The sequence below is a fragment of the Lasiosphaeria miniovina genome (genome assembly GCF_030549165.1).
Source record: "Lasiosphaeria miniovina strain SMH2392-1A chromosome Unknown B0T26scaffold_5, whole genome shotgun sequence".
NCBI classification, from domain to species: Eukaryota; Fungi; Ascomycota; class Sordariomycetes; order Sordariales; family Lasiosphaeriaceae; genus Lasiosphaeria; species Lasiosphaeria miniovina.
Genome location: NW_026848224.1, coordinates 1,652,649 through 1,676,882, shown reverse-complemented (window position 1 = coordinate 1,676,882; position 24,234 = coordinate 1,652,649). Strand labels below are relative to the sequence as shown.

At 57.9% G+C, this 24,234-nt stretch overlaps 6 protein-coding genes across 6 annotated transcripts; 5 read left to right on the top strand and 1 right to left on the bottom strand.

Annotated features, from left to right (window-relative positions):
• Positions 1 to 1,097: 1,097 nt before the first annotated feature.
• Positions 1,098 to 1,466, bottom strand: B0T26DRAFT_603355 (uncharacterized protein; the record flags this gene model as incomplete). The annotated part of the gene is made up of 1 exon (XM_060435782.1): positions 1,098 to 1,466. A coding segment is annotated over one exon (369 nt), but the record flags the coding sequence as incomplete, so codon positions are not given.
• A 3,314-nt stretch (positions 1,467 to 4,780) lies between these two features.
• On the top strand, positions 4,781 to 7,174 carry B0T26DRAFT_677271 (uncharacterized protein; the record flags this gene model as incomplete). Its single annotated transcript, XM_060440084.1, has 4 exons — positions 4,781 to 5,403; positions 5,497 to 5,543; positions 5,678 to 6,181; positions 6,243 to 7,174. The coding sequence occupies 4 exons, from the start codon at positions 4,781 to 4,783 to the stop codon at positions 7,172 to 7,174; spliced, it is 2,106 nt and encodes a 701-aa protein (XP_060294185.1).
• A 925-nt stretch (positions 7,175 to 8,099) lies between these two features.
• On the top strand, positions 8,100 to 10,567 carry B0T26DRAFT_780734 (uncharacterized protein). The gene is made up of 3 exons (XM_060446695.1): positions 8,100 to 8,621; positions 8,696 to 9,027; positions 9,088 to 10,567. Exons 1-3 carry the CDS (start codon positions 8,377 to 8,379, stop codon positions 10,353 to 10,355), a joined length of 1,845 nt encoding a protein of 614 aa, XP_060294184.1. The 5' UTR covers positions 8,100 to 8,376; the 3' UTR covers positions 10,356 to 10,567.
• A 1,368-nt stretch (positions 10,568 to 11,935) lies between these two features.
• B0T26DRAFT_346521 (uncharacterized protein) lies at positions 11,936 to 13,671 on the top strand. The gene is made up of 3 exons (XM_060434531.1): positions 11,936 to 12,361; positions 12,431 to 13,139; positions 13,275 to 13,671. The coding sequence occupies exons 1-3, from the start codon at positions 12,136 to 12,138 to the stop codon at positions 13,600 to 13,602; spliced, it is 1,263 nt and encodes a 420-aa protein (XP_060294183.1). The 5' UTR covers positions 11,936 to 12,135; the 3' UTR covers positions 13,603 to 13,671.
• Positions 13,672 to 17,210: 3,539 nt separating this feature from the next.
• Positions 17,211 to 18,667, top strand: B0T26DRAFT_780724 (purine nucleoside permease-domain-containing protein; the record flags this gene model as incomplete). Its single annotated transcript, XM_060446694.1, has 5 exons — positions 17,211 to 17,231; positions 17,605 to 17,940; positions 17,979 to 18,107; positions 18,186 to 18,190; positions 18,221 to 18,667. 5 exons carry the CDS (start codon positions 17,211 to 17,213, stop codon positions 18,519 to 18,521), a joined length of 792 nt encoding a protein of 263 aa, XP_060294182.1. The 3' UTR covers positions 18,522 to 18,667.
• Positions 18,668 to 19,780: 1,113 nt separating this feature from the next.
• On the top strand, positions 19,781 to 22,346 carry B0T26DRAFT_677267 (kinase-like domain-containing protein; the record flags this gene model as incomplete). The annotated part of the gene is made up of 3 exons (XM_060440083.1): positions 19,781 to 19,827; positions 20,021 to 21,477; positions 21,586 to 22,346. The coding sequence occupies 3 exons, from the start codon at positions 19,781 to 19,783 to the stop codon at positions 22,344 to 22,346; spliced, it is 2,265 nt and encodes a 754-aa protein (XP_060294181.1).
• Positions 22,347 to 24,234: the final 1,888 nt, after the last annotated feature.

Below are 24,234 nucleotides of genomic sequence, written 5' to 3'. Positions count from 1 at the left end.
CCGCGAAGGGACCCCATCTGACGGGAACCCTACCAATTGAACCCACCTAGAGCCTAGGGGCTTTTAGCCTTGCAGTGCACTACGACGGACTGCATTGCTCGAGCGCTCACGGTGTGGCAATTTGTATACGATTAATCATCTTCGATTTGCTCTCTGGTATGCCTCCCAGGTATCATAGACTATCGGGGACTCGAGCTGGAAAGGAGAGAGCTGCGTTGTGGCGGGGGAAGCATAGCGGGGCTGGGGTGTCTGCCCCCGCCAGTGCTGCCGCACCCCAGTCGCGTCGAGCTCGGCCACCATCCTCCCCTGGCCATCCATCATCCTCCCCTGGCTATCCATCTCGACCAGCCTCTCCTGGCCGTCCATCTCGACTATCATCCTCCCCTGGCCGTCCATCTCGTGCTTGTCGTTTCCGACTGGCATCTCGACGCGATACCACCGCCCGTCCATCTCGACCATCACCCTCCCCTGGCCGTCCATCTCGTACTTGTCGTTTCCGATTGGCATCTCGACGCGATACCACCGTCCGTCCATCTCGCACATAGGCGCGGGCGTGAGCGGCGTCTTGGGCGTCCACGCCTTGAATGGTGATGGCGCGGCAACGGGCATTCCGTCCCCGTGCAGCTCGGCCGGCGGCGCGGCGGGTCGCCTGAAGAGACACCCGCAGCAGCCCCTCGTCCCATGTTTGTTGTTTCCCGCCCCATTTCTTCTCCGCGACCGCCGACAGAGCCAGTAGATGCCTCCTCCCAAGGCCGCCGCTAGAAGCGTCCCGACAGCCCCGACCACAATGCCAATCAGAGCCCCTTGCGACAGCCCCGTATCAGGCGACTGCGCGTCGGCCGATGCTGCCTGAATGGTGGGTGTGGATTTGGACGTCGAAGCGGACGTGGGCGCGGATGTGGAAGTAGACGGGGACGCGGAATCGGATGCTATGGACGGCGCGGACTCGGATGCTACGGAGGACGCCGAAGGCGACGCACTACTGCCGCCGGGAATCTGGGTGTCCGTTGTGGAGCCTGTTGTGCGCAATGCGGTGAGCTTCTGTCTCCGTTCCGGGATGTCCCCCTGAGCTAGAAAGGGGAAGGGGGGAACATACCTGGCGGAGCATCGTGCGTGCAGTCATAGAGCTGCGAGCAGACGGCGCCTTTGTCGACATAGCGATTGGCGACCCGTCGCACATAACAGTAGAAGGGCCCGGGATAGCCATTGTCGCCGGATCCCGCATACTGGCCCTCGCCTTCAGGCGAGCCAAGCACGGCCTTGAAGGTGGTGGTGGTGCTGGTGAACAAGGCCGACGTGGTGTGACCGACCCAGTCGGCCGTCTCGCCTGTTGTCATGTTCACAGTGGCCACATCGATCGGCTTGGTCCCGTTGGGCGTGCTGTAATACGCCATCTCGGAAAAGGCCACGCCGTCGCGGACACAGTCAGCCAGCACCACATGCTCTCCCTCGATGCGCTTCTCGATGCGCGGATCGATGTGCGGGCCGGGCCGCTTGGCCCCATGGCCGGACCATGCCCAGCTGCGAGGCCATGGGCGGAAAGCTTGACTCTGGCCAACGAGGACGAGGACGAGAAGGAGGAGTTGGGGGCAGGCTGAGCCGACCCGACGCCGCATTGCAGGTCAGACGTCGCCGGCTGTTGAGGTCCGGAAGATGCCGAAGTGGTTTGCCAGCTGCCAGCTGCCAGCATCTCTAGCATCCCATGGGCGAGTTTGCGCTGCCTGCAGCTTGGCTTCCTGCTGCCTACTTGTCGAGAGGAAAGATTAGAATAGGTGAGAAAGAAGGGGGTAATCATTGTCAGCTTGTGGCATCTCGTTACCTAAATACGATCTGGGCAGATCGGGGTTTGGGGAGAGCCCATCGTATTTGCCTAGTCTATAATCTCACCAGGCAATCATCTTCAGTTTCAAGTGCCCGACCATGATTGCCCCTGTGGCGTCGTCGTGCGTGAGAACATGCCATAAGGCACAGGGTGTAGTCAGCAGCTGCCCCCCCCTGGAGCAGGCCAATGGCACGCAGGGTGTGCGGGTTCGTTTGGCCTAGCGCTGACCCCCGCCGCCCGCTCAGCTCGATTTCCCCTGCTTCACACCCGCCGATCTTAGTATTAGGCCGAGATGGCGGCCGCAAAGGGCGGGACTGAACCGAGAGATACGTAGTAGTTAAATACCTGCCCGCCAAACCTTTTTTCAGCCTGGCCGACAGTGTGGGGGCTAGGCAGCAGATAACCATCACCGATCGGCCTACTTACATCATCAGGCTCCAAGCATGCAGTCTGCACCTCGGAGACGCGGTGAACAGGTGTGCACAGACAAGAGAAGAAACGTCCGAGCAGAAGAAAAAAAAAAAAAAGGAAAAAAGAAAAACAAATACGAGAACGAGGCATAAGAAAAAAAGAAAAAGGGGAATCATGGACCAGCACACAACTGTGCAACCCAAAGCCTCACCAGAAAAAAAGCCCGCAGCCTGCTGCCACATTTTCGTACGAGGCAGAGTCCAATTGAAACAGCAGCCCACGAATGTGGCCGACTTGATACAGCCGTGACCTGATAGCGCGTGGATTGCGATAGCAGCAGCGTGCGACGATGGGTAGATAAAAGCACATAACGGCTGTATTAGAAGCGCACGTCGGAGTCGATGCAAAGAGTGCCAACTTCTTCCTCCGCGTTCCATTGCCTGATGACCTCCGCGATCTACCTAACTCAGCTTCCATTCGAGGCCACCGACTAGCCAACTATAGGTGGGTAGAGTGGGAACAATTGCTTCGGCCAAGGTCTGAGACCGCTCGTAATCAACAGCTAATAACACGTTTGAACCTCTCTCAGGCCGGTATCCAGAGAAGGTATCTCAATGGTCGGCGAATGCTTCAGTGTCATGTCTCTACAGCAGATGCCTTTCTGATTCTACTATATCCACTTGAAAAATATCATGTGCTACGTTGCTCGTGAGATGGATCATCCATGTTATTCGCTCAACTCATTGACTTGTCATTAACACCCCTTTATTCCCGTTTTGGATTTCTCATTTGCCTTCATGCGAATGCTAATAATGAAGCAGATTCCAGATAGGCATACAGGAAGTCATGGAATCTTCTTTCCCTTTGCTATTCGGGAGATAGACTTAGTAATGCAATGCAATACGCGGACCGGGAGCCGTCCGAGTTGCGTGTGCTAAATCTGTCTGTTAGATAATAGAGTACCACTAACAATCACAATCCGTTCATAAACATCATTCACTTCAGAGTTCAGTCCGAGTCAGGCTGTGGGCCAAGGTTTTGGTTTCAAAGAGGGAAGACCAGGTAGTATGGATTATAACTATTGGGATAAGGGCTCAGACTCATCTGTCTCGCATGTTTAATTCTGTGATTAATCTTCGGTAGATATGGTCGGGAGATTTTATTTCATGTTTTTGTTTAGGATAATTTCGAGATTTCACCTTAAACTGACTATTGCTGGTCCCTGCTCATAATCTCACAAAGTAATTAGCACCTGGAAAGCTGTGAGAAAGCATGTGGCGTCTTTATGTCACCTCAAATCCATTGTATAACCTGCTTACCTATTAGGTACGTATGCATGTATGTATAGGAAACTGGCACATCTCTTGTCAGGAAATCAGCTGTTTTCCGTTGCCGGCTCGCGTCAGAGCAATGTCTCGAGGCTTTCAGCCAGGCAGCGAAAAGGAAAGGAAAAGAAATAAAATCGATAAAGGACTCTTACAGAACACGACCAGGTAGCCCGAGGCTCTCCCCTCTTAGCACCATTCACAACTAGAAGGAGAAAGAGAGCCACGTTCACCGTTCGGCAATACCTAGACACACGCACACACACACACATACACATACGTGCGTGCCCGGTCCCAGTCCCCGCGCACCGGGAATCTTCCCAGTCCCGCCAGCGAAAACTCCCGAGCTTATCTATTCCCCCAGGACCCAGGAAATAGAAAGCAAGCAGGCCAGGTAGGCAAGGTAATCAATCGCGTGCCGCACGCGGGATAAATCAGGCCCGGCTCGCACCAGTCAGGCGCGGTTGCGAGGTGCGGGGGGCCCAGGAGCTTATTATTACATTATTACCTACCAAAGGTCTCCCCTCTCCCCGCAGGGTGACACTGGGATTTATTAAACTGTTGCAGTTGCAGTTGCAGTTGCAGTTCAGCTCGTGTTTAGAATAACAGTGAAAAAAACGCTATCTTATGGGGGAAATACTACCCAACCCACCTCCCCTGCCGAGTCCATCCCCGCTCTAACGGCGCAGCAAGCAGCAGCAGGGGAGGGAGAAGCCATGTGCGCTCACCGAGGCGGGGACTAGGGACTAGGGGTGTGTGGTAGCAGCGGATGAAACGAATCGATCGGGCTGAGAGGCAGAGGAGGACGCAGCTCGCTCGCTGGTGCTGTAGTAGTATTATTTACCCCGTATAATTACTATCCGGTTGGCACATTTGCCCCTTGCTTTGCGCTTGGCTAGTCGTGTCGTGGCGTTTTGATTCCTCCCCTGTCTCGTCCGCTGTGTAGGGATTTTTCAATATTGTCGTTGGCGTTTACACAAAAGAGTGGCGATCCAGGTAGGTAAACAATGGCTGCTTGATCAGAGGAGCAGGTTGCATTGTACTGACAGTGAACCGCTATCCAGATCCTCCAAGGTAACCAGCAGTGATCGCGGCCTGCTCTAGAGAATAACAAATATACAAACAAACAAGGTTTGTGGACAGGAGAGCTCGGCTACGGAGTATAGGCTTGATAGTGGCTGCGCCCCTGTCTGCATTGTGTCGGGTCAGTCATCGTTCAGAAATGCTCGAGCTCAGGAGCGCGGCGCCACCGCCACCGCCACCGCAGCTGCTGCCCGCGCTGGCGGGGGGGAACAGCGGCATGGAGACGTCGTCCAATGGGTCGTACGGATACCTAGGCGCAGATCTCGAGCAGCAGCAGCAAAAGGCGGCCAGCACCCGAACCAGCATCAACGACAGGCGCGCCACGTCGCGCGACACATCCCGGCTAGCTAACTGCGGTAGCGCGCAGGCGCCACCGCCACCGTCCCCGCAGCCGTGGGCCCTCCAGAGGAAGCGCACGCGGCTGGCGCCGGCGTGGGCGGTGGCGCTGCTGGCGCTGGGCACGACGGCCGTGACGGTGTGGTACTCGCAGCGGGTGATGGTGGACCGGACGGAGCTGCCCGCCTCGCTGCGGCTCAGCCCGGGTCTGACGGTGCTGGCGGTCAACGTTCTGTCGCACATTGTGGCGTTCCTGGTCTTCTCGCTGTGCGGCGACGTGCTGGAGCAGGTGCGGTGGGCGTTTGCGTGCAGGCCTGAAGGCGTCCTGCTCACGTCCTTCCTGGCCATGAGCCGCGCCACCCCCGTCGGCGGCATGCTGTACCTGTGCCGAGTCCGCGGCTGGCACCAGCTGTGGGCCCTGCAGAGGTGAGTATAGATGTGTGCTGAGTGCTGGGTGATATTCCTCCGTCTTATGCAGAGGCAGGCGGCCAGGTTGGCGCTAACGAGGAGCCGTGGCAGGATCCTCTCCTACATCATAACAGCGGCGCTCAGTCTCGTCTTGATTGGTGAGTGGCTGTGGACTTGACTCCCAAAATTTGCCCGCTCCGCTCTGTGAATTACTACCACATAATTCACTGACCCCTTTCAAACTACAAGACCAAAACTGACCTTGTCCGGAACTGCCATGTCTCTGCTGCAGCCAACGTCACGTTCAAGGTGGTCTACACGCCGTTCAGCAGCGACAGCAGCGCCACGCGCTCGGTCGTCGGCGGGCTGGCTCCGCTGGACACGTCGGGGCTGGCCGACGTCGACATCGCGCTGATCCCGCTGCTGGCGTCGGCCTACTCGATCGGCTTCATCACGGACCCGCGGTACGTCACTAAGGTGGCGCCCGTCGGGTGCAGCGCGTCGGACCCCAACTGCGTGTCGCTGCTGATGCCAGGCGGCATGGAGGTGGTGCGCACGTACGAGAACCCGTCGGGCGACTCGGCGTCGCAGTCGCTCTACAGCGGCAACTTCACCGGCGACTACGACTCCATCGTCATCAACGACGCCCCGGCCTACCACATCGAGTACAGCGCCATCGGGCCCGATTTTCAGTGGAACCGCACCGACCCCGGCGGCGACTGCACCATGTACGGCGGCGACATCGGCGAGGGCGTCTATGTCTGCCAGCGCGAGGTGGGAGACGGCATGTACTTTGGTATGTTTTCGTCTGAAGTCCTAGGGGGTGCCATGTTTACCAACGGCAACAACGTAATTAGGGTGGGCCATCTGCCCCGACGAGGGCGTCGCGGCCAAGACGTGCCAGACGAGCCGCGGGTGGACCGACGCGGTAGCGTGGAACACGACCGTGTCGCTGTTCAGCCGGCAGGCGACGGTGGCATACGACCGCAACAACATGTCGATCCTGAGCGTGGAGCGTGTGTCGGACGCGCAACCGACGAAAATCGACGGCGCTGTGGCCGCGCTGTACATGAACGTGATCTTGCAGCCCATCACCCCAGCGCTCAACTGGACGGCCGACAACTCCACCTACGGCTACTCGGCGGCACGCTTCGGATTCACGTACGGCATCTCGTTCCTGCTGCGGCTGTACACGTCCGACTACTCGACGTACCGTGACGGTGGCGTGTACCTGCTGCGCAGTCTGGTGGCCGTGCCGTTTCAGTTCGCCACGGCCATGCGGCAGTACGGCCACGTCAACCTCATGCCGGCCGCCAACTCCGTCACGGCCACGCTCTCGCAGTCGGCGTACCGCGCACTCATCGACGGCTGGACCGTGTGGGTGTTTGCCTGGCTGGCGTTCCCGACCGTCACGTACTGCGTGGCACTGCTGGCGTGGATGAGCGTCGCCGGGCCGTACAGCCCCAACATCTCTGTCTTCCCCGAGATCGACATCACGTCCAAGAGCAGCAGCACCCTGCACACGCAGTCGGGCCGTGGCGGCAGCTTCGCCTCGGACATGGACCCGCACCTCGAGATGGCCGAGCACACGCTCGAGGACCTGGGCCGGCTGACACGCGGCCACGGCATGGGCGACGGCTCATCAACTCGCATCGTCCAGAGCATCCGCGGCAGGCGCGTCTGGTGCGGGTCGCTGCCGGGGGCGTCCGGCAACGAGCAGTACATAGTCTTGCTGACCGAGGAGGCAGGGCGGCTGCGGTGCCTGAATAGAGAGACGCGGTATTCTTGACAGCTCTGTAATAAAACCAACCCCACCGCGGTGTAGATATTAAACAAGCCCGCACATAATTAGACGGCCTTGGGACATGACATCCACCTCGTCGGTCAGTCATTTGCCACGGTCACCCAACCCAATCCTTCGTGTAACGCAGCTCCACCACGCCGGGTCTCGTTCGCTGTTGAGTGAAAGTGGAAAAAGCGCATCCGCCGAGGCAATATAGAGAGAGAGCCCTATAATCCCGACACATCTACCGGAGATCGTGATTATCATCCAGGGTGTGGCGGGTGTGACATGACTTTGCAGCGTATACGAAATCGAGCAGCCCCTCCGAGCTGGCCACTTCTGAACTGGTGGACCGTGGACGACGTTGCTTTGCTTTGACAAATCAAATTAATTATTCAAGTCTGGGTCGGACGCGAGTAGTCACGCCTCTGGGCTCGGCCGTTTTTCTCCTAGTCCGCTTGAATTCGCAAAGGTGCGTGGGCAATCAACTTTGAAAACGGTAAAAGCTGCTCGGGTATTGTTCTAGACGGCCGCCGCCGTCACTTGGCAGCCCCCAAAAGGCGAGCTGGTCGGGAAATCGCCAAGACAATTACCGGCCGCTTAATTAACGAGGGAACGAGGGAACGAGGCAACGCAGGGTCCATGTATCCCAAGCCTTTTTCCCATGGTTCTAGGTCCAATGGGGCGCTTTATAAAGTCGAGAGCTTGCCATTGTCCCAGACATCATTAGCCTTTCTCCGCACAGCAAAAAAACGGCACGTTTTAGCCATGGGGCCCCCGAGGGACGGGCCCAATCTGGATCCCGGCATTCATCATGGGACGCTGGCCTTGCTGCAATTGCCTAGACAAAAGGCTCGGTCTGGTGGAGAAAGTTAAGTGCGAGTTGGAGAAAAAAAAGGGGGCATCCAGGAGCAAACCCCGCAACAGTCGGAATTGTTGATGAAATGCTGCTTATTCGCCCCTCTCAAAGACTCGACATATAGTCTTACATATTGCCGCCGTATATTGGGGTGTTCGTCGTCTCGCCTTTGCCGACCCTGGCTGACGGGCCCTGGGAGAGTTCGCCGGCAGGCAGCGAGAAGGGTCTAGTATATAAAAGGGCGGGGGAAGACGTCCGTCGCAGCGGTGGAGAGAGCGTCGAAGCTGCCATTTGTCCCTCTTAGCTCCTAGTTGTAGACTAGGAATTGTGTCCTGCGGTATCCGTGACAATGCGCTATCGTCTGCTGTCGACCCTCGTGGCTGCGGCTACTGTCGCCGCCGTCGAGACTGCTACCGAGACGTACGAATACGTCGTCGTCGGAAGCGGCCCTGGCGGAGGCCCCCTGGCCTGTGACCTGGCGAGAGCCGGTTACAAGACTCTCTTGATCGAGGCCGGAGGCGACGAGGGAGACAACCCGACGTACTCGGAGCTGGGCAACTTCCTCGAGGCGGCCAACGATGAGGCGACGCGCTGGTACTTACCTCTAGACCCCTGACCCGACCCCCTCTGCCATCCAAGGCAGGCAGCTGACACGATGTTGCGAACAGGGACTTTTGGGTCAAGCACTCGGACGACCCGAAACGGGAGCTCGAGTTCAAGCACATGACCTGGGACACGGGCGACGGCACCTTCTATGTCGGCTTGAACCCGCCGGCGGGAGCGAAGCAGCTGGGGATCCAGTATCCGCGCGCGGCCGTGCTCGGAGGCTGCGCCATGCACAACGGCGGCGTGTGCTCGCTGCCGCAAGACGAGGACTGGAACCTGATCGTCAACGCCACGGGCGACACGAGCTGGGAGGCCAGCAAGATGCGCCAGTACCTCAAGAAGATTGAGAAGAACGACTACCTGCCGTCGGGCAACGCGGCCCACGGATACACGGGTGAGTTTCATATCGTCCGTCGTGTTAACAAGGATTCCACTGACGGGCGACTCGAACCAGGCTGGCTGTCGACATCGACCGGCGACGCGTCGTGGGCCAAGAACGACAGCCTCCCGGCGACCAAAATACTGAAAAAGATGGCCGAGCTGACGGGACAGAACCCGGCCGACGTGGCCAGCCTGGCCAACAGCGACATCCTGGGGGCGTACGACAACAAGGACGACATCACGTCCTTCTACAACATGGTGCAGCACGCCGACAAGAACGGCAAGCGGTCGAGCCCCAACAACTACGTGCGGGCGACGTTGGCCGACCCCAAGAAGTACCCGCTGACGCTCAAGCTGCACACGCTGGCGACCAAGGTGCTCTTCGCCAACGCCACGGCGGCGGGCGGGCTGCCCAGGGCCATCGGCGTCGAGGTCATGGAGGGCGCGTCGCTGTACCGGGCGGACCCCAAGCACGTGCCGGGCACCAAGGGCAACACGACGCAGATCCTGGCCAGCCGCGAGGTCATCGTGTCTGGCGGCGCCTTCAACTCGCCGCAGCTGCTCAAGCTCAGCGGCATCGGGCCGGCGGCGGAGCTGCAGAAGTTCGGCATCCCCGTGATCAAGGACCTGCTAGGGGTGGGCGAGAAGCTGGCCGACAACTACGAGGGGTCGCTGCTGGGGCTCGCGACGGAGCCCATACAGGGCGCGGGCCTCATCACCATGATGTTCCGCACGCCGTCGGCGCCGACCAAGAAGCGCAACATCTTCACGTGGTGCGGGGTGCTGTCCTTCGAGGGCTTCTGGCCGGGGTTCCCGACCGACTACGGGCCGCACGAGTACGAGTGCGCCATGGTGCACATCGGGCCCAAGTCGCAGGCCGGGTCGGTGCGGCTGCTGTCGGCGGACCCGCAGGACGTGCCCGACATCAACTTCCGCTTCTACGAGCACAACGGCGACGTCGACCTGCACGAGCTGGTCGAGGGCGGCAAGCTGCTGCGCGAGGCGTGGCAGGCGGCCGGCGCGCCGACCCTGCCCTTCAACGAGCTGCATCCGTGCCCGGGGACGGCGGCCGGCGCCAACTGCTCCGACGCCGCGCAGGCCGAGTCGTACAAGACGCAGGCCTACTCGCACCACGCCACGTCGACGTGCGCCATCGGCGGCGACAAGGACCCCATGGCCGTGCTCGACTCAAAGTTCCGCGTCCGCGGCGTTGTCGGCCTGCGCGTCGTCGACGCCAGCTCCTTCCCCGTCGTCCCCGGCGCCTTCCCCAGCCTGCCCACCATGATGATCAGCACCAAGGCCGCCGAAGACATTATTGCCGACGCGCAAAAGGCGGGCTAGACGCTGCCCGTATCTTAGGTGCCTGTGGATGTATGACTGTGACGTAGGAATACGCGAGGAACCACCTGGGAACGGAACATGACTGTAGTGTATATAAAAAACGAATCGAAAAAGTACGGATAAGCCGTTATTTGGATTGTGCTGTGGATAGGTATTCGTGCCGCACGTAGCCTCACCTCACCGCCGTGTGTGCTGTGGAATTCCTAGAACATGATGTCATCTTGAGCTTCAGTCTGGCGTTGGATCCGTTGCTTCGTGTCTGTGTCTGCGTCTGTGTGGAAAGAGACGCCAAAGTTCGTGCCCAATAATATTCGCAACTCGGAACACGAATACTCCGTTCGGAGCATTTACGCTTGCCAAAAACCTAGGCTGTCAAATGCGGATTGATCAGCAAAAAAGAGTGCGAGATTTCAGCTCGAGCCTTCCTTCCTCGCGTAGAGTTCGCAGACGAATACGCATTTCGCGCCAAGCCAAGCCAAGCGCTGCCAGTCTGCCTTTTTTTGCCTCGCTTCTCGTGTCTCGGGTTTCCGGCCTTGCGCAATTGTGCAGACGACGAGAGAGGAAGTTGCGGCCTGCGGTTGGCTGGATCGGGGTGGGTCGGCTCAAGCTTTCTCGTTGCGCTACGTCCGGGCAGAATCCTTCAGCCCTTAGCGCTGCGTGCCGATAGGGCAGCTCGCTCTTTGGTTCATCTACCTCATGCTGAGCGGGCGATCCCTTGACAAATTGGCGCCCAAATACGGCAGGGTTATTCACCAGAGAGTCTGGACGACCGGAGACGACAGATGCCTTTTCCCTGAATGAAGGTTACCAGACCCCAGAGGATACGTGTACAGTACAGCACAAACTCTATACGCCTCCAGCCGCAGGGTACGCGACTGCCTTAATTTAGCCCGGGAAAACAATTTCAACTCCTCACCTTTAAATTGCCCACCCGATCTTCCAAGACAAGACTGTCAAACCCTCCACCAGCGACGCAGCTGAGAGGTGGGTGGTTCTATTTGTGCCATGCCACGAGAACCGCGCATGAGGGCTGAGGCCACCCTAGCCTAGCTTATTGGTATTCGGTCTGCAGTGTTTCTGCGACCCTTTGCTTACAGGCGATCCTCCAGGCTTGACCTCTGGCTGCCGGGCCTTGGGTTGGGGGGGACCCAGGTGATGAGGTGGCTACTAAATAAAAGACTGTTTTCTGGAAACGGACAGAGCTCCATCCTGTCAGATGCACGGCACTCACTGGCTGGCTGCACTGGACCATCAGTGACAGTGGCCGCACTCGATCGGTGGATGCACTGCGATCACTGCATCGCATTATCGCATCGCATCGCACCCATACAATTCTGGCTGAGGGGGGTTGCGGCCGCCGTTGACAAGGCAAGCCGCTAGAGCCCCCTGTCGCCCCCCTCTGTCGGAAGCTGTGTCGTATGTGGCGCAGGGGCCAAATCCTTCAATGCCTTGACCTTTTGTCGCCCGCCTGTCGTCGGCACTGCCCGGGAATACAGGGTGTCATCCGAGCGCTTGGCGGCTAGGTAGGTAGGGGTGCAGACTCCAGAGGGTAGGACTGGACTAGGAGGAAAACGTGAATGGGAATGGGGAGACCTGGAACTGAGACCTCGACGTCAGGCGCATGTTCCTTTCTTTTTTCCCTCCACACAACAAACTCCGGACGGTATTCCGTAGGACCGCCGAGCATCGCGAACCCCGTCCTGTCCCCGTCGCGTCCGCGTCCGCCTGAGCCACGGGTCAGAATCACCAACTTGGAAGAACTAGACTCGCCTCGCGTTGGATGGCGTCGACATGGCTCGTTGTGCTGGGGCTCGCCTTCTGGGCGGCCATAGCAGCTGCCTTGCCAGACGTCCCGTCGGTGGCCAACTTCATGAGGAAGGCAACAGCCAATGCCGTCGTCCTCGGCGATTTCGTCTACGTTGACGGCGGCGAGATGTCTCAGAAGGTGGATGGAAAGGTTGCCACCTTCAAGGATCGCGATGGGAGTGTTATCTTCTCGGTACAAGGTGAGATAGACGCCTACCCGTGTTGACGTTGGCGTACGAAACACGTTCACGAGCTCACACTTTTTCCAGTCAACTCGACCGTGTCCATCGACATGTCCAAGTCCTGGACTAGCGATAGCGTTGCTATGCGAACTATAAAAAAACAGGGCCCGCTCAAGACCAATATGCAGGCCTGGGCCGACAGGTCGGCAAACGTCTTTTACTCGTGGGGAGGCAAGTGGATAAGGGGCTTCAACATGACCGAGACGACGCTCTGGAAGTTCGCCGCCGACGGGAGCGGCGGCGGTACCTGGTCTGTTGCACCAGCCGCAAACCCAAGCCTCCTCAATACACTCCACCCGGGAGAATTCGCCGCCGTGGCTGCCACAAGCGACTCGGCCTTCGTCATGGGTGGCGTCGCGTCGGGCTGGACCGAGCAGTTCCGCGCCATCACGCAAACGCTGCCCGGAATGGCCACGTACAACCTGTCGACGAGGGTGTGGCAAAACGGCACCACAAACTTTAGCCCCTTTGACAGAATCGCCGGCGCCTCGGCCGAGTTTGTTCCCTCGTTCGGCCCCAACGGCCTCATATTCGCCTTTGGCGGCTTCGCCCCGCCTGCCGACGACCCGAACCCCGATTTTGGAACGTCTCCAAACTTTGACTTGCAAAACTTGACCTTTTTCGACCCGCAGACCAAGAAGACATACTCGCAGGTCACGACCGGTGACGTCCCGCCCTATCCTCGGTCCGAGTTCTGCACCGCCGGCTTCTCAGATCCCAGCGGCCGCCACGAAATGTGAGTCCCAGTCAACCCTCCACCTCTACACCCCTGCCATATTCCCCGCGTTTCATGCTATGATTGGCGGTGACCGGGGTCAGAGGTCCTCATGGTGCAGGCGTGACGGTGGATGTATCAGCTAACACCAGCCAGCTTCATGTTTGGAGGGACCAACAGACGGGACAAGTTCGCGTACAACGACAGCTACGTGTTGAGTCTGCCCGGGTTCGTCTGGACCAAGCTTCCCGACTCTCCGGATGGCGTACGGACCACGCAGGCATGCGTCGTCGTCGGCAACCGGCAGGTCCTCAGCATCGGTGGCGTCGACGGCTTCGGGAAGGGGTACAATGACGTGGATCCGGCGCCCCAGGGCCTACTCTTGTTCGACATGGTGGACCAGAAGTGGAGCCACTCGTATAACGCCAGCGCCCCCGCCTACGAGTCCCCCAAGGCGATCCAGGACTTGTATTCGGCTGGGTAGGTGTCATCTTCGTAACCCATGTACACCCAAGGCGCGTGGCTAACTCTATTCCTCGCCCAGGGTACTCTCAAAGGTCCAGTGGTCGTCGGACGATGTCAAAAAGTTGTTCGCAACGAGCACGTCTAATAGCAGTAAGTGTCACTCTCTCCCTGTCAGCCAGAGAAGCAACGGCTCGCTGACGGAACAACAACATAGCATCGCCCCCACCTACATCGTCGCCCGAGGCCACGTCTTCTGGCTCATCGACGAATGTCGGGGCGATAGCAGGAGGCGTCGTCGGAGGAGTGGCCGCTATAGCGCTCGTCGGCCTCGCAGCGTGGCTCATCATGAGACGACGGCGCCGGAGGGAACTGGGCGCAGCCGCGATAGAGCGGCCGTACGAGGCCGGCGGCCAGCAGTTCTCGCCCGAGTCCAAGATCATGCTGCCTCAGGGCGGTATGCAGCCGCACGAGCTGCAGGACATCGACCACCACGAGCTCCCCCTCTCTACTCCCCAGCAGTACAGTGAGCCGGTCAAGGAGGCGCAGAACGGAGGGCACAGGAGAGGGGGCAGCGAGCTCGCTGGCAGCGCACCGCCCCCGCGGTACTACTCGGGCTCGGGGCCGCCCGCCGAGCTGGATGGGGGTTACACGAGGTGAGATTATAACATGGTTGGGGACGTCTTGAAAATATTTTCTTTTGAAAAGGTAAACGGCTGGGGTGGAGTAGGGGAATCTTTATGAACTCTATACTGTTATTTAATCCTTTCTGGAGGTGCACGGTTTAGATGCCTGTACCTGCATACTTGGGGACCATCGTCGCGATGATGTTGAGCTTCACGCGAGCCTTACAAAAACTACTAAAATTTAGATATATATACCTTATATATAAACAAACAATTTACACTTCAAATGGCTGGGACCGAGTCATGAAGAGCAGTCAACCACTCCATATAAGTCTCGCTCAACGGGGAACCGGAACTCCCTTGGCATACCCCCCGACGGTCTCGACGATCTTCGCAACGAGCTGCTCGGGCAGCTTCTGCACGGCCTCGTCCTCGACCCGCAGGATCGACCGGCTCATCGCGAGAAAGCGGCCCCGAAACCCCCTCCCAGACGCGCCTGTCCGCGTCGCACCGCCAGTCCGGGAGCGGCATGATCCGCTCGCTGACGAGCGCGTCGCAGGGAGCGGGTCCGTGGGGCAGCCGTGAGAGGATGTGTGGCCACGAGGGCGATGGCAACGATGGCTGGAGGAATGCGATGTGCTGTGGGATGTTGAATAGGGAGGTGGTTGGAGAGGTGAGTGTGGTAGAGGTGAGTGTGGCGAGGATGTGCCGGTGCATCTGCGCTTCGTGCGCCAGCGACCGCTCCGGCAGGCCGTCGCCGTGCTTCAGTACGACGGCTGACGCGCGCGAGTCGATATTGGCGGAGGGGGAGGCCCACACGCTGCCTCAGGACCCGAAGCCGATGCGCTTGAGCGGCGTGGTGGATGGTGAGGTGGTGAGCTCCGAGGGCTCTGCTGCTGTCTCCATCTTGTGTGGGGGTCTGAGTTGATTTGATCTTGCGGATTTGTGCCTGAGATCAAGTACGTGGCGGGGGGATATGGGTTTGTCATGGTGAAAATTAAGGTGAAAGTGCTTTGAGTTGAGTCAATGCTTGCCCAGCACTAATTAACCTTTCTTTCATTCACTTAAGCCTCGCCGTTCCTTCCATTTTTGGAAGACAAACATCTCCCCCGGCGATTTAATTAGCTAGAGCACGTGGGTGTATTTGATTGACATCCAGCAAACTTCCAAGGCTGCGTACCAGTCTATTCTGTCTGCATCTTTCTCGCTGGGGGTGACGAACAACGACTTTCTTCACGGCTCTTGCGGTCGTTACCTATGTTGCCCCGACAGCGGTGAAACCTGGACGCTACGAAAAAACTTCTCTGTCGCACATTATCCATTGAGCGCCTCCACTTCACCGCAAATACCTCGACACGAAATGTGCTCGTGCACAGACGGAGAGAAAGTTGAAACTATTCAGAATCAGCCACCAACCGGATCAAACACAGACTGACGCAGCCCGCGCGAGAGGCTAGGCGGCTGCCTGGCTGCCTGACTCTCTGACGGATTGGGGATAGCCCGCGTGGCCGCCGGCCAGGGCTGTTGATTAATTATCACCTCATCCACACGCGTTTCTTACGCATTGGGCCGGTCCGCGCATTGGTCGAGCAGGGGGGCATCCGCCTGTCTCCGGGCCGTGTTTCGGTCCCATGGGGCCGACAAGGGCGGGCTCGAGTCCTGGTTATCGGATTAAACGGCCCGCTTTATTTATTTTCACCTGATTAATCATCAAGTTTGTGCTACTAGCAGGAGTACCTACCTTAGTACCTGCCCTGGGTATCTCGTGGAAGGTGTTGGAAAAATACAGGAATGTTTCTGCAGGCGGAACAAAGTTTTTAAAATTCTGTGTTCTCTGTGCTATGCAGCCAGGTGGCAGCCGAGTTGTGGAAGTCGCGTTCAGCGCGCGTGGTAGCGGATACAGATCCAAAATTTTGACTTTTCAGGCAGGAATTAAACATGTATTGTATTGGCTAGCCTGCCTGACATTCTAGGAGGCAGCCTCGAGACTCTAATCACGATTCTGGCAGACGCGTCACAGCTACTGTGACGGTCAAAACGAGGCTGAGACTGTGTCTACATAGTAATTTTGCCAAACTATCTACCTGGAGTCGAAGAGAAACCGACTCTGGAGAGAGACTGCTTTCCTATTCAACCCGACGACTGAACAGCCTCCATACTAGTAGATCTCAACCAAGCCAAGCCAGCAAGTCCGACGTAGGTGATTACTAGAGGAGACTGACGTCAGTGGTATTCAACTCATGACTGAGGGTGATCAGGGGACCTCGCTGGGTACCGGCGTTTGTACTTGGCAATTTTAAATCGGGAGCCCGTCCTCAGAGGGAAGTGGGAGAGTAGACCGAACCCCGAGTCGACGCCCTGGCTGGGGACACGAGGGGGCCTGAAAACTTCTTTCGGTTCCAGGACATGGTTCCAGGACATGGCCTACGGGGTCCAAGTTGGGATGAAAATGGGATTCCCTGCCCGGTTGCCCGGTCCTCATTCGTCCGGTTGTCTGCAGATATCCTGCAAGGGCTCCCCGCTGTCTCCTGCCCTCCCCGGCCTGCCCGGCTTGTTTTGGGACAGTGGGAATTAGCACTGTTCAGATTTAACAACTGTAGTCTGCACCTATACTTTCTCAACCCTTCCAATTTTTGTTTCTAAAACTAAAACTTCCAAACTAGAGAGCCTCATACCAACTTACGACTTACTAGATGCCCTGAGCTCTCTTCAACTCGACTATCCTACTCCATCGTCCCGCCCCGGAAGCGCTTGTGTAGCACCGACTATCCGTCCTTGACTGCGTCTGGACTCCGAAGTAGGCTTCCCCATATCACCTCCGCGTCTGTTGCACCTTGTTTCTTCTTTGATTGACGATCAGCTACTCGTAGTCGTGTACATTATGCGCCTCCTTCCTACTCTATAGGTAATCACTGCTCTGCTGGTATGGGTTACTATCTCGTATGATACGCCTACGCCTAACCAAGGCGTGAATTTCCAGCGCCCGAACCTCAAGGTTGCACCCATGGTGTTTATTATTAATATGGTAAGCATATTGCCCTCTTCCACTCGACGCTCAGCAGAATAGACCTGCCTATATTAGCACCTCGTATAATTAATTTTTCCCAAACGACTAACCCGTATTGTTGCAGTTCTTTCCAGAGGCGCAAGTATAGGTGTGATAAAATACTAAAGACTAACTTCGGATAGATGTAAGCCCTCAATATTACTGTGCCTGGATTGTCTATGGTCTATCCGAAGGTCTACTACGTGGTCGATCATCGGATTTGTCAAGTTACTACGGAGAATCAGAAATCAACGCGGCTATAACTATCACCGCTCTTGTACTATCTGGCAAATTCAACCTGAAGTCGATATACTTCTTAATTAGCGGTATTACCGGCGTAAACCTCCAGTAGTCCATACTGGGTGGTATTGCTTTGGTCAAGTATACTATTCAAGTTGCGCTCCAGTACGAGTTTAATAGCCGAGAGATTCCTAGCAACTATCCAACCGGCTACGTCCCCTTCGGAACAACTACACCAGACCAGCCTCCCACCATTTACTATGGTACCGAGGTCTTTAAGGTCAACGAGGCGTTACGTAACTGCGCTTTCCAGTTCGCCCTCAACGTAAACCTGTATAACAACCTCGAAGCCACCGCATACCGGGCAAAGTACAAGACTGGGAGTAACGTCGAGCTTACTGCCATCTATCCTCCTTCTATCGTTAGGTGTAACACTACTACGAACGACGTCTACTTTCTGGTAATCTGCTCAGCGGTGCATTCGAGAACATCACCACCAGCTGGACAAACGGTAGCGGAGTCTACTATAAAACAGCGCAAGGAGATAACGCCACTCTAGAAGTCCTTCTGCGTATGGCCATGGCTGGCCTGGTTGATTTTAGGCGTATTATTATAGTACGACATGGTAACTTTTATCGCGCCCTCCCTCCTCTCCGCCTAGCGGGCTGTTGGCTGCCTTGACTTCTGGCGAAGAAGATGTCTTGCTAATACGGATGCCAATTGCCAAGCTCCGACTTTGATCGGCCTCCTCCGGGTATTACCGCATATAACCACCTGTTTGCCGTCGACCAGAACGGGTTCCCGCTTATAATCCGGAACCTTTTTGCTATCGTTATCGAGATCGTTAACGGGATCGTTGGCCAGTGGAACGACACATTCGCTTTCGGCATCAACGCAACCAACTATATCGGCGACATCTTTGGCAGTCTCGGTGGCACTCCCGACTTTGGTCCTGGGGATAATATGGGCACCACAACGTCGGCGCGAAGGGCGTCGCAGAAAGTCAACCGCTTCCGCAAGGTTTTGTAAGGTGGCATCCCGAGCTGTACTGGTTGGTGGAGGCTATTGCCGTTATGGGTTTGGGGTGGAGCGACTATCGGTCATAGTAAGTAGAAGTAATAAGGAAGATATATAGACGGCGGACCGTGAGGATCTTATCATCTTATCGTCTTTCGCACGTTTGGTATACCAGGTGGAGAACTCGATCCTTTTCTTGGCATAGGGGATTACGAGACAAGTCCATGATCCATTTGGGTCATCTAATACACGCGTATATATACCTAGGTATATGAAAACCGCCTTCAGCTCTCTATATGAAGCCTCCGTCCTCGCTCTCTGTAACCTGGTTATCCTGTCAAAACGGGGGTTGGGTTTAAAGTGGAAGCCTCTATGTTTGCACAGTCTGTTGTGATGCTCGGGTGCAGGCAAATGCAATCAATGGTCGGAACAAGTACGAAAATGAGATCTTGGGATCGACGTGGCACCCAATAGCATCAAGGACGGGGATGCAAAAGAGCCGAAGGTAATTCGGCGATTGGTCAATTCGCTGGCAACTGCTTGCTCTTGCATGTCTCCCGAAACGACGGAGTACATACATGCGGATACCTGCCTGACGCATCACTCGTCATCGCCACAACGGCTGTTCCAGTCAGCGAGCTCAACGTTGCCAGGGGGGCTTGGTCGAGCCTAACGTCCCCGTTGGTGGGCTGCCCCGTTGGTGGGCTGCCCCGTTGGTGGGCTGCCCCGTTGAGCGGGCTGTTGTGACTTGTGAGAGCCCGTCACGTCACTAGTAGACGGCAAGACGGTTCAAAAACAAAACGATTAATTGGGTTTAGCTTTTCCAGTCGTGATATGGGGTACTCGAGGTAAACAGCGCAACGTTGGCACGTTCATTCCGTGAGCGAGTGGTCTGATCATTCCGTAGGCCTGCAGCGACTAATTTGGTCTTGTGGTCCCTTGGTCACCTTACCGAGACAAGTACCGGAACACCAGGTCTAGCAGCCAAGGTACATAACTTGGCTCCCCAGGTGGGGGAGCTACCCGGAGCTAAACTCGACCCACTGCAGCGACATCATCGCCGCCACCAACAACTCAACCAACAAAGAAGAACAGACCCGAGCTACCGAGACGATCCTGTACAGGAACAGCCACCGCTATAACCACGCAGTTGTACGGCAAGCTGCAGCTATCTGAACAGACGGAACCGACCAGTATGGGCAGTTGCCCACGCCGACGCAGACGCCGACGCAGACTCTGAGGGCGGCAGTTCAACTTTCTGGCCCGCCGCCATGTCGCTCATTCCCTACCATCCGCGCGAGGGCCGCGAAATCGTCTTGTATGTTTCCCCTTCCACCTCCCCGCCCCTGCTGCACCACCCCCTCGCTGCCGTCTCGATTGTTTTGGCCCCTCTTGTTATCCTTTACACGGAGAGAGAAGATCTTTGCGAGAGAGGAGACTCTTTGCGAGAGAGAAGAACCCCCCCCCCGGCGCCTGGGCTGACAATTGCTCTTCGCCCGCCCTTGCTGCAGGCGTCATCACAATGCCATCGTCGTGCGCGATCCTGCGTCACAGCGCCTCGAGATCCGCGGCCTCCAGATCAGCGAATGTCCCACCTGCCACCAGCCGTGGCGCTCCTCGTCACCTCCCGAGAGACACTTCGACGGCCCCGACCACCGCGAGAGCTATGTCGACCCCGGCTACTTCCGCATGCTGCGCCAGGGCCACGCCGTCCCCGAGACCCCACGCCCGCCCTCGAGCCCCATCCGCCGCATGGTCGAGCCCGCGCAGCCCGATGCCGCCCAGGACGACGACGCCGTGGCAGAGGGCGCAGAGTTTGTGAGCAGCTCGCCGGCTCCCCAGGAGGGCAGCCGCATCCGCCGCGAGGCTTTCAGCCCCAACTACTTCAACACCTTCTTCGTCGAGGAGCGCGAGCTCGGCAGGGGAGGCAAGGGCGTCGTAATGCTCGTCAGGCACGAGATCGACGGCTGCCACCTGGGCCACTTTGCCTGCAAGCGCGTCCCCGTCGGCGACGACCATGCTTGGCTGGAGAAGGTCTTGGTCGAGGTCGAGCTGCTTGCCAAGCTGTCGCACCCCAACCTCGTCTCGTACCGCCACGTCTGGCTCGAGGACGTCAAGCTCAACCGCTTCGGCCCCAGCGTTGCCTGCGCCTTCATCCTCCAGCAGTACTGCAATGGAGGCGACCTGCTGCACTACGTCGTTGGCGACATACCCAAGGCCACCACCAAGGAGGAGCTTAAGGCCCAGATGCGCCGCCGGTCCAAGGGCCAGCTGGAGCCGCCCCAGGGCCTCTTCGGCAACAACCAGAGACACCTGTCCTTCAGGGAGATATACTCTCTGTTCCAGGACATCACGTCAGGCCTGGCCTACCTGCATGCTTCCAACTACATCCATCGGGACCTGAAGCCGAGCAACTGTCTCCTCCACCGCGAGGGCAACCAGCTGGCCTGTCTCATCAGCGACTTTGGCGAGGTACAGGCCGAGAACGTGGCTCGTAAGTCGACCGGCTCCACGGGCACCATCTCCTACTGCGCCCCCGAGGTTCTCAAGAAGGACGCAAGCGGCAGGTTCGGCAACTTCACGACGAAGTCGGATGTCTTCTCGTTGGGGATGATACTGTACTTCATGTGCTTCGGGCGGCTGCCTTACCGGAGTGCCAATGCCATCCACGAGGAGCTGGAAGATATCGACAAGCTGCGTGCCGAGATCAAGGACTGGCAAGGCTTCCAAGACGAGAGAAAAGAGCGGCCGGATCTCCCGTCAAAGCTGTACCAACTACTCAAGAAGCTACTATCTGTCAAACCCAGCGAGCGTCCGAGCGCTAGCGAAGTGCTGCTCGCCATGAAGAGCGAGTCGAGCATGGACGGAGTCATGAGGGGATCTATAGGCGCTAGCCCGTCCGTCGGCCTGAGTGGACATCGCATCCAGAATCTGGACTCGCCTATGCCCTCGGGCACACCTATCCCAGGTTAGTTCCTGACACCTCTTCGCGGCCCCCCCCATCTCTCTTGGTGCCTGCCCATAGCTTTACCCAGATGCAGTTCGCTTACACTACTTACACTACCGCCCTGCCTAGATCCCACAAAACATGCCAGAGTGTCAGACGAAGACCTGCCGTCCTTCCATGGCGACTCGCCGCAGCCCACGACACAGAACATCCTGCAGAAGCACACACACCCCATCCCGCCGCCTATGGCGCCGCGGCAGCGTCGGCTTAGCCAGCCACAGAGCATGGCTCTCTCACCACGCGGGCTTGACGGCTACTCCCGTGGCGGGTCAACCTCGCCGGAGCGCGGCCTAGGGAGGCGCGGCAGTGCTCGGAACACAACCATCAGCAGTCCAGGACCCAGCCCCGCAACCGTGACCACCCCGCTCCTCATGCCGCCGCCGACTACACGGGTCGAGCAGATTAGACATTATGCCGTCCTGTGGCAGTATCGATGCGCGCATTGGCTGCAGTATCATGCCGCCCTCTCCGGCTCATTCTTGCAGCTGCTGTTTTTAGGTGTCAAGCTCTTCTCCGTGTCCTGGTTCTGCTGGCCGTACAGCTCCAACCTTGGCGTCCTGGCGTCCATCCTCGCCCTTGCCGTGTTGGATCTCTGGAACCCTGGGAGCCGAGGGTCTTCTGGCGGCAGCGGCAACAGGCTTAGAGATGCCCTCAATGTGGGGGTCGGGGGGTCTGCTGGACACCAAGACGCGGCCGGCGCGAGCCGCTGGCTCGTGGGCTGGCGGCGAAGCTGCACCTTGCTGGCGTTGCACGTCGCCATACTATGGGTTACATCCCGCTTTGGCGTCCTGTGTGCCGTAGGGCACCAAGAGAGGTGGTCGGACTGGTGAACCGAGCAGCCGCTCCCGCACACGAGCTAGCTAAGCTAGCTACCTAGGGTAGCTACCTGCCTAGTTTGGTGTTTGTGTGGTGGTGGCGGCAAAGGCAAGAAAGGGGTCGCTACCACAATATCATTCCATCTTGGACAGGACGCATTTCCAGTGCTACATCCAATCAGCTCACCATTTTAGGCCATCCCAAAAGGTGTCGAATGGGGCTTGATTCCCGCACACCAGGAGTTGTTGTATTCGTATGTGTCGCGCAGCAGCGTTTGATTTGACTGGAGTTCCCGGAGTCCTTTACGAGAGCCCCGAAACTGGACCGCCCCCTCCTATCCAGAAGACACCATCCAGCGGGCCACGACGGCACCAATATGGCGGACGCCATGCTGACCGTGGCTGTCGACAGCTTCGTCATGCCTGACTGGCTGCTGTTATACCATCCGGCGTCGGCCTCTGGACATCCGTGGTGTGGGGTTCGTCTGATAATTGGTTGTGGGGGAGGAACGCCAGGCGGGATATTTGATTTACTATGTCGAGGCAGGGATATGCTTGTCGGAGAAGGTACGGCGGGCAGGGCGTGGCAGGACAGGGCGTGGCACGGAATGGGCATGGGCATGGCATGAGATCGCCCAAAGCGGCACGAGGTTCGCGGATCAGGTCGGCGTATCAGATTTACACCAGCCGGCCGGGACAGGCATTGATATCAGTGCGAACGGTATAGGCTGCTCCCCCAAGACAGAGGCAAATCAGGGACCAGCGATAAATCAAAAAGCCGTAAAGGGATATTGGCCCGCCGAAATCAAAACTCAGTCAGTTGACCAGTTTCCGAGTGCGCGAGGTGGGGTTTCTGCCCAGGAAATCCGCGCCTTATCTAAACTTGATTGCCGCAAGATGCGAGCCTCCTCCGGAAGCCTCCGGCGCCCGAGCCCAGCCCTCTTGCGGGCGCGCGCATGGCCTGGGCTGGCCTGGGGTAAGTTCGTCATGGACAAGTGATGGGCCCACGACAAGGGCCATGGGGGATCGCGGGTCTGCGGCTGATCTCAACTAAGCAAACCGAGACTGACTGTCTAGAACTGGTGGGATGTTCAGTTCCACTTCTCCCACCTCGCCCCTGTCTCCGCCGTGTGTCCCTAGAGCTTGGTCCTTGGAGGCGGGGGAATCCAGACGAGAAAGAGCTTCCTGATGGCTTGGTCAGCCCCCCTCCCCTCTTCTCCTCTTCACGATGGGGTTATACGATGGGTTTGTTAAGAAAACCCCACTAGTTCCAAGTGTGGTCTGTCTGTCTGTCTGCCTGTCTGCCTGTCCGTCTGTCTGCCTGTCCGCCTGTCTGTCCGCCTGTCTGTCTGTCCGCCTGTCTGTCTGTCCGTCTGTCTGTCTGTCCGTCTGTGTGTGAGTGCGCCCTCCTCCCCCCTCCCCTCCCCCGAGCAGGTTTTCCTGGGAGGGGGTCGCGCGCGCGCGGGCGAAGTAAGCAAGCAGATGGATGGATGCTCGAAGGACCTCGTCGCCGGCCACCACACACACACTCACACACACTCACACACACTCACACGGCCTTGTTCGCACTCACACCAGGCTCCCTTCCCCGACATCAGCCAAATATTATCGTGCTAGCCCCGCCCCCTTCCTGCCAGCCACCAGTGCCAGATGAAGCTCGGGGACGCGCAAGCTGCGTGTGCTGCTGCTGCGTTCTGCTGCTGCTGCCAAGAGGGGCCGAACCGAGGGACCGAGGGACCAAGGGTCGAGGTGGAGGAGGCATGACATGGCATGGCATAGCTGGTGCTGCTATTCGACTGCGATAGAGCATCGTTGGTTGGGCCTGTAGTGCTAGTACAGTACAGTACCTGTAGGCAGGCAGGTAGGTAATTAGGGAGGTGTTTATCTACCGCGCGCACACGCG

Bases quoted from the DNA above. Each gene is read 5' to 3' on its own strand.
- B0T26DRAFT_780734 (XM_060446695.1), top strand. From the start codon at position 8,377: ATGCGCTATCGTCTGCTGTCGACCCTCGTGGCTGCGGCTACTGTCGCC. The intron at 8,622-8,695 runs GTACTTACCTCT...TGTTGCGAACAG, and splicing joins AACGATGAGGCGACGCGCTG to GGACTTTTGGGTCAAGCACT. The intron at 9,028-9,087 runs GTGAGTTTCATA...GACTCGAACCAG, and splicing joins CGCGGCCCACGGATACACGG to GCTGGCTGTCGACATCGACC.
- B0T26DRAFT_346521 (XM_060434531.1), top strand. From the start codon at position 12,136: ATGGCGTCGACATGGCTCGTTGTGCTGGGGCTCGCCTTCTGGGCGGCC. The intron at 12,362-12,430 runs GTGAGATAGACG...CACTTTTTCCAG, and splicing joins TGTTATCTTCTCGGTACAAG to TCAACTCGACCGTGTCCATC. The intron at 13,140-13,274 runs GTGAGTCCCAGT...AACACCAGCCAG, and splicing joins CCCAGCGGCCGCCACGAAAT to CTTCATGTTTGGAGGGACCA.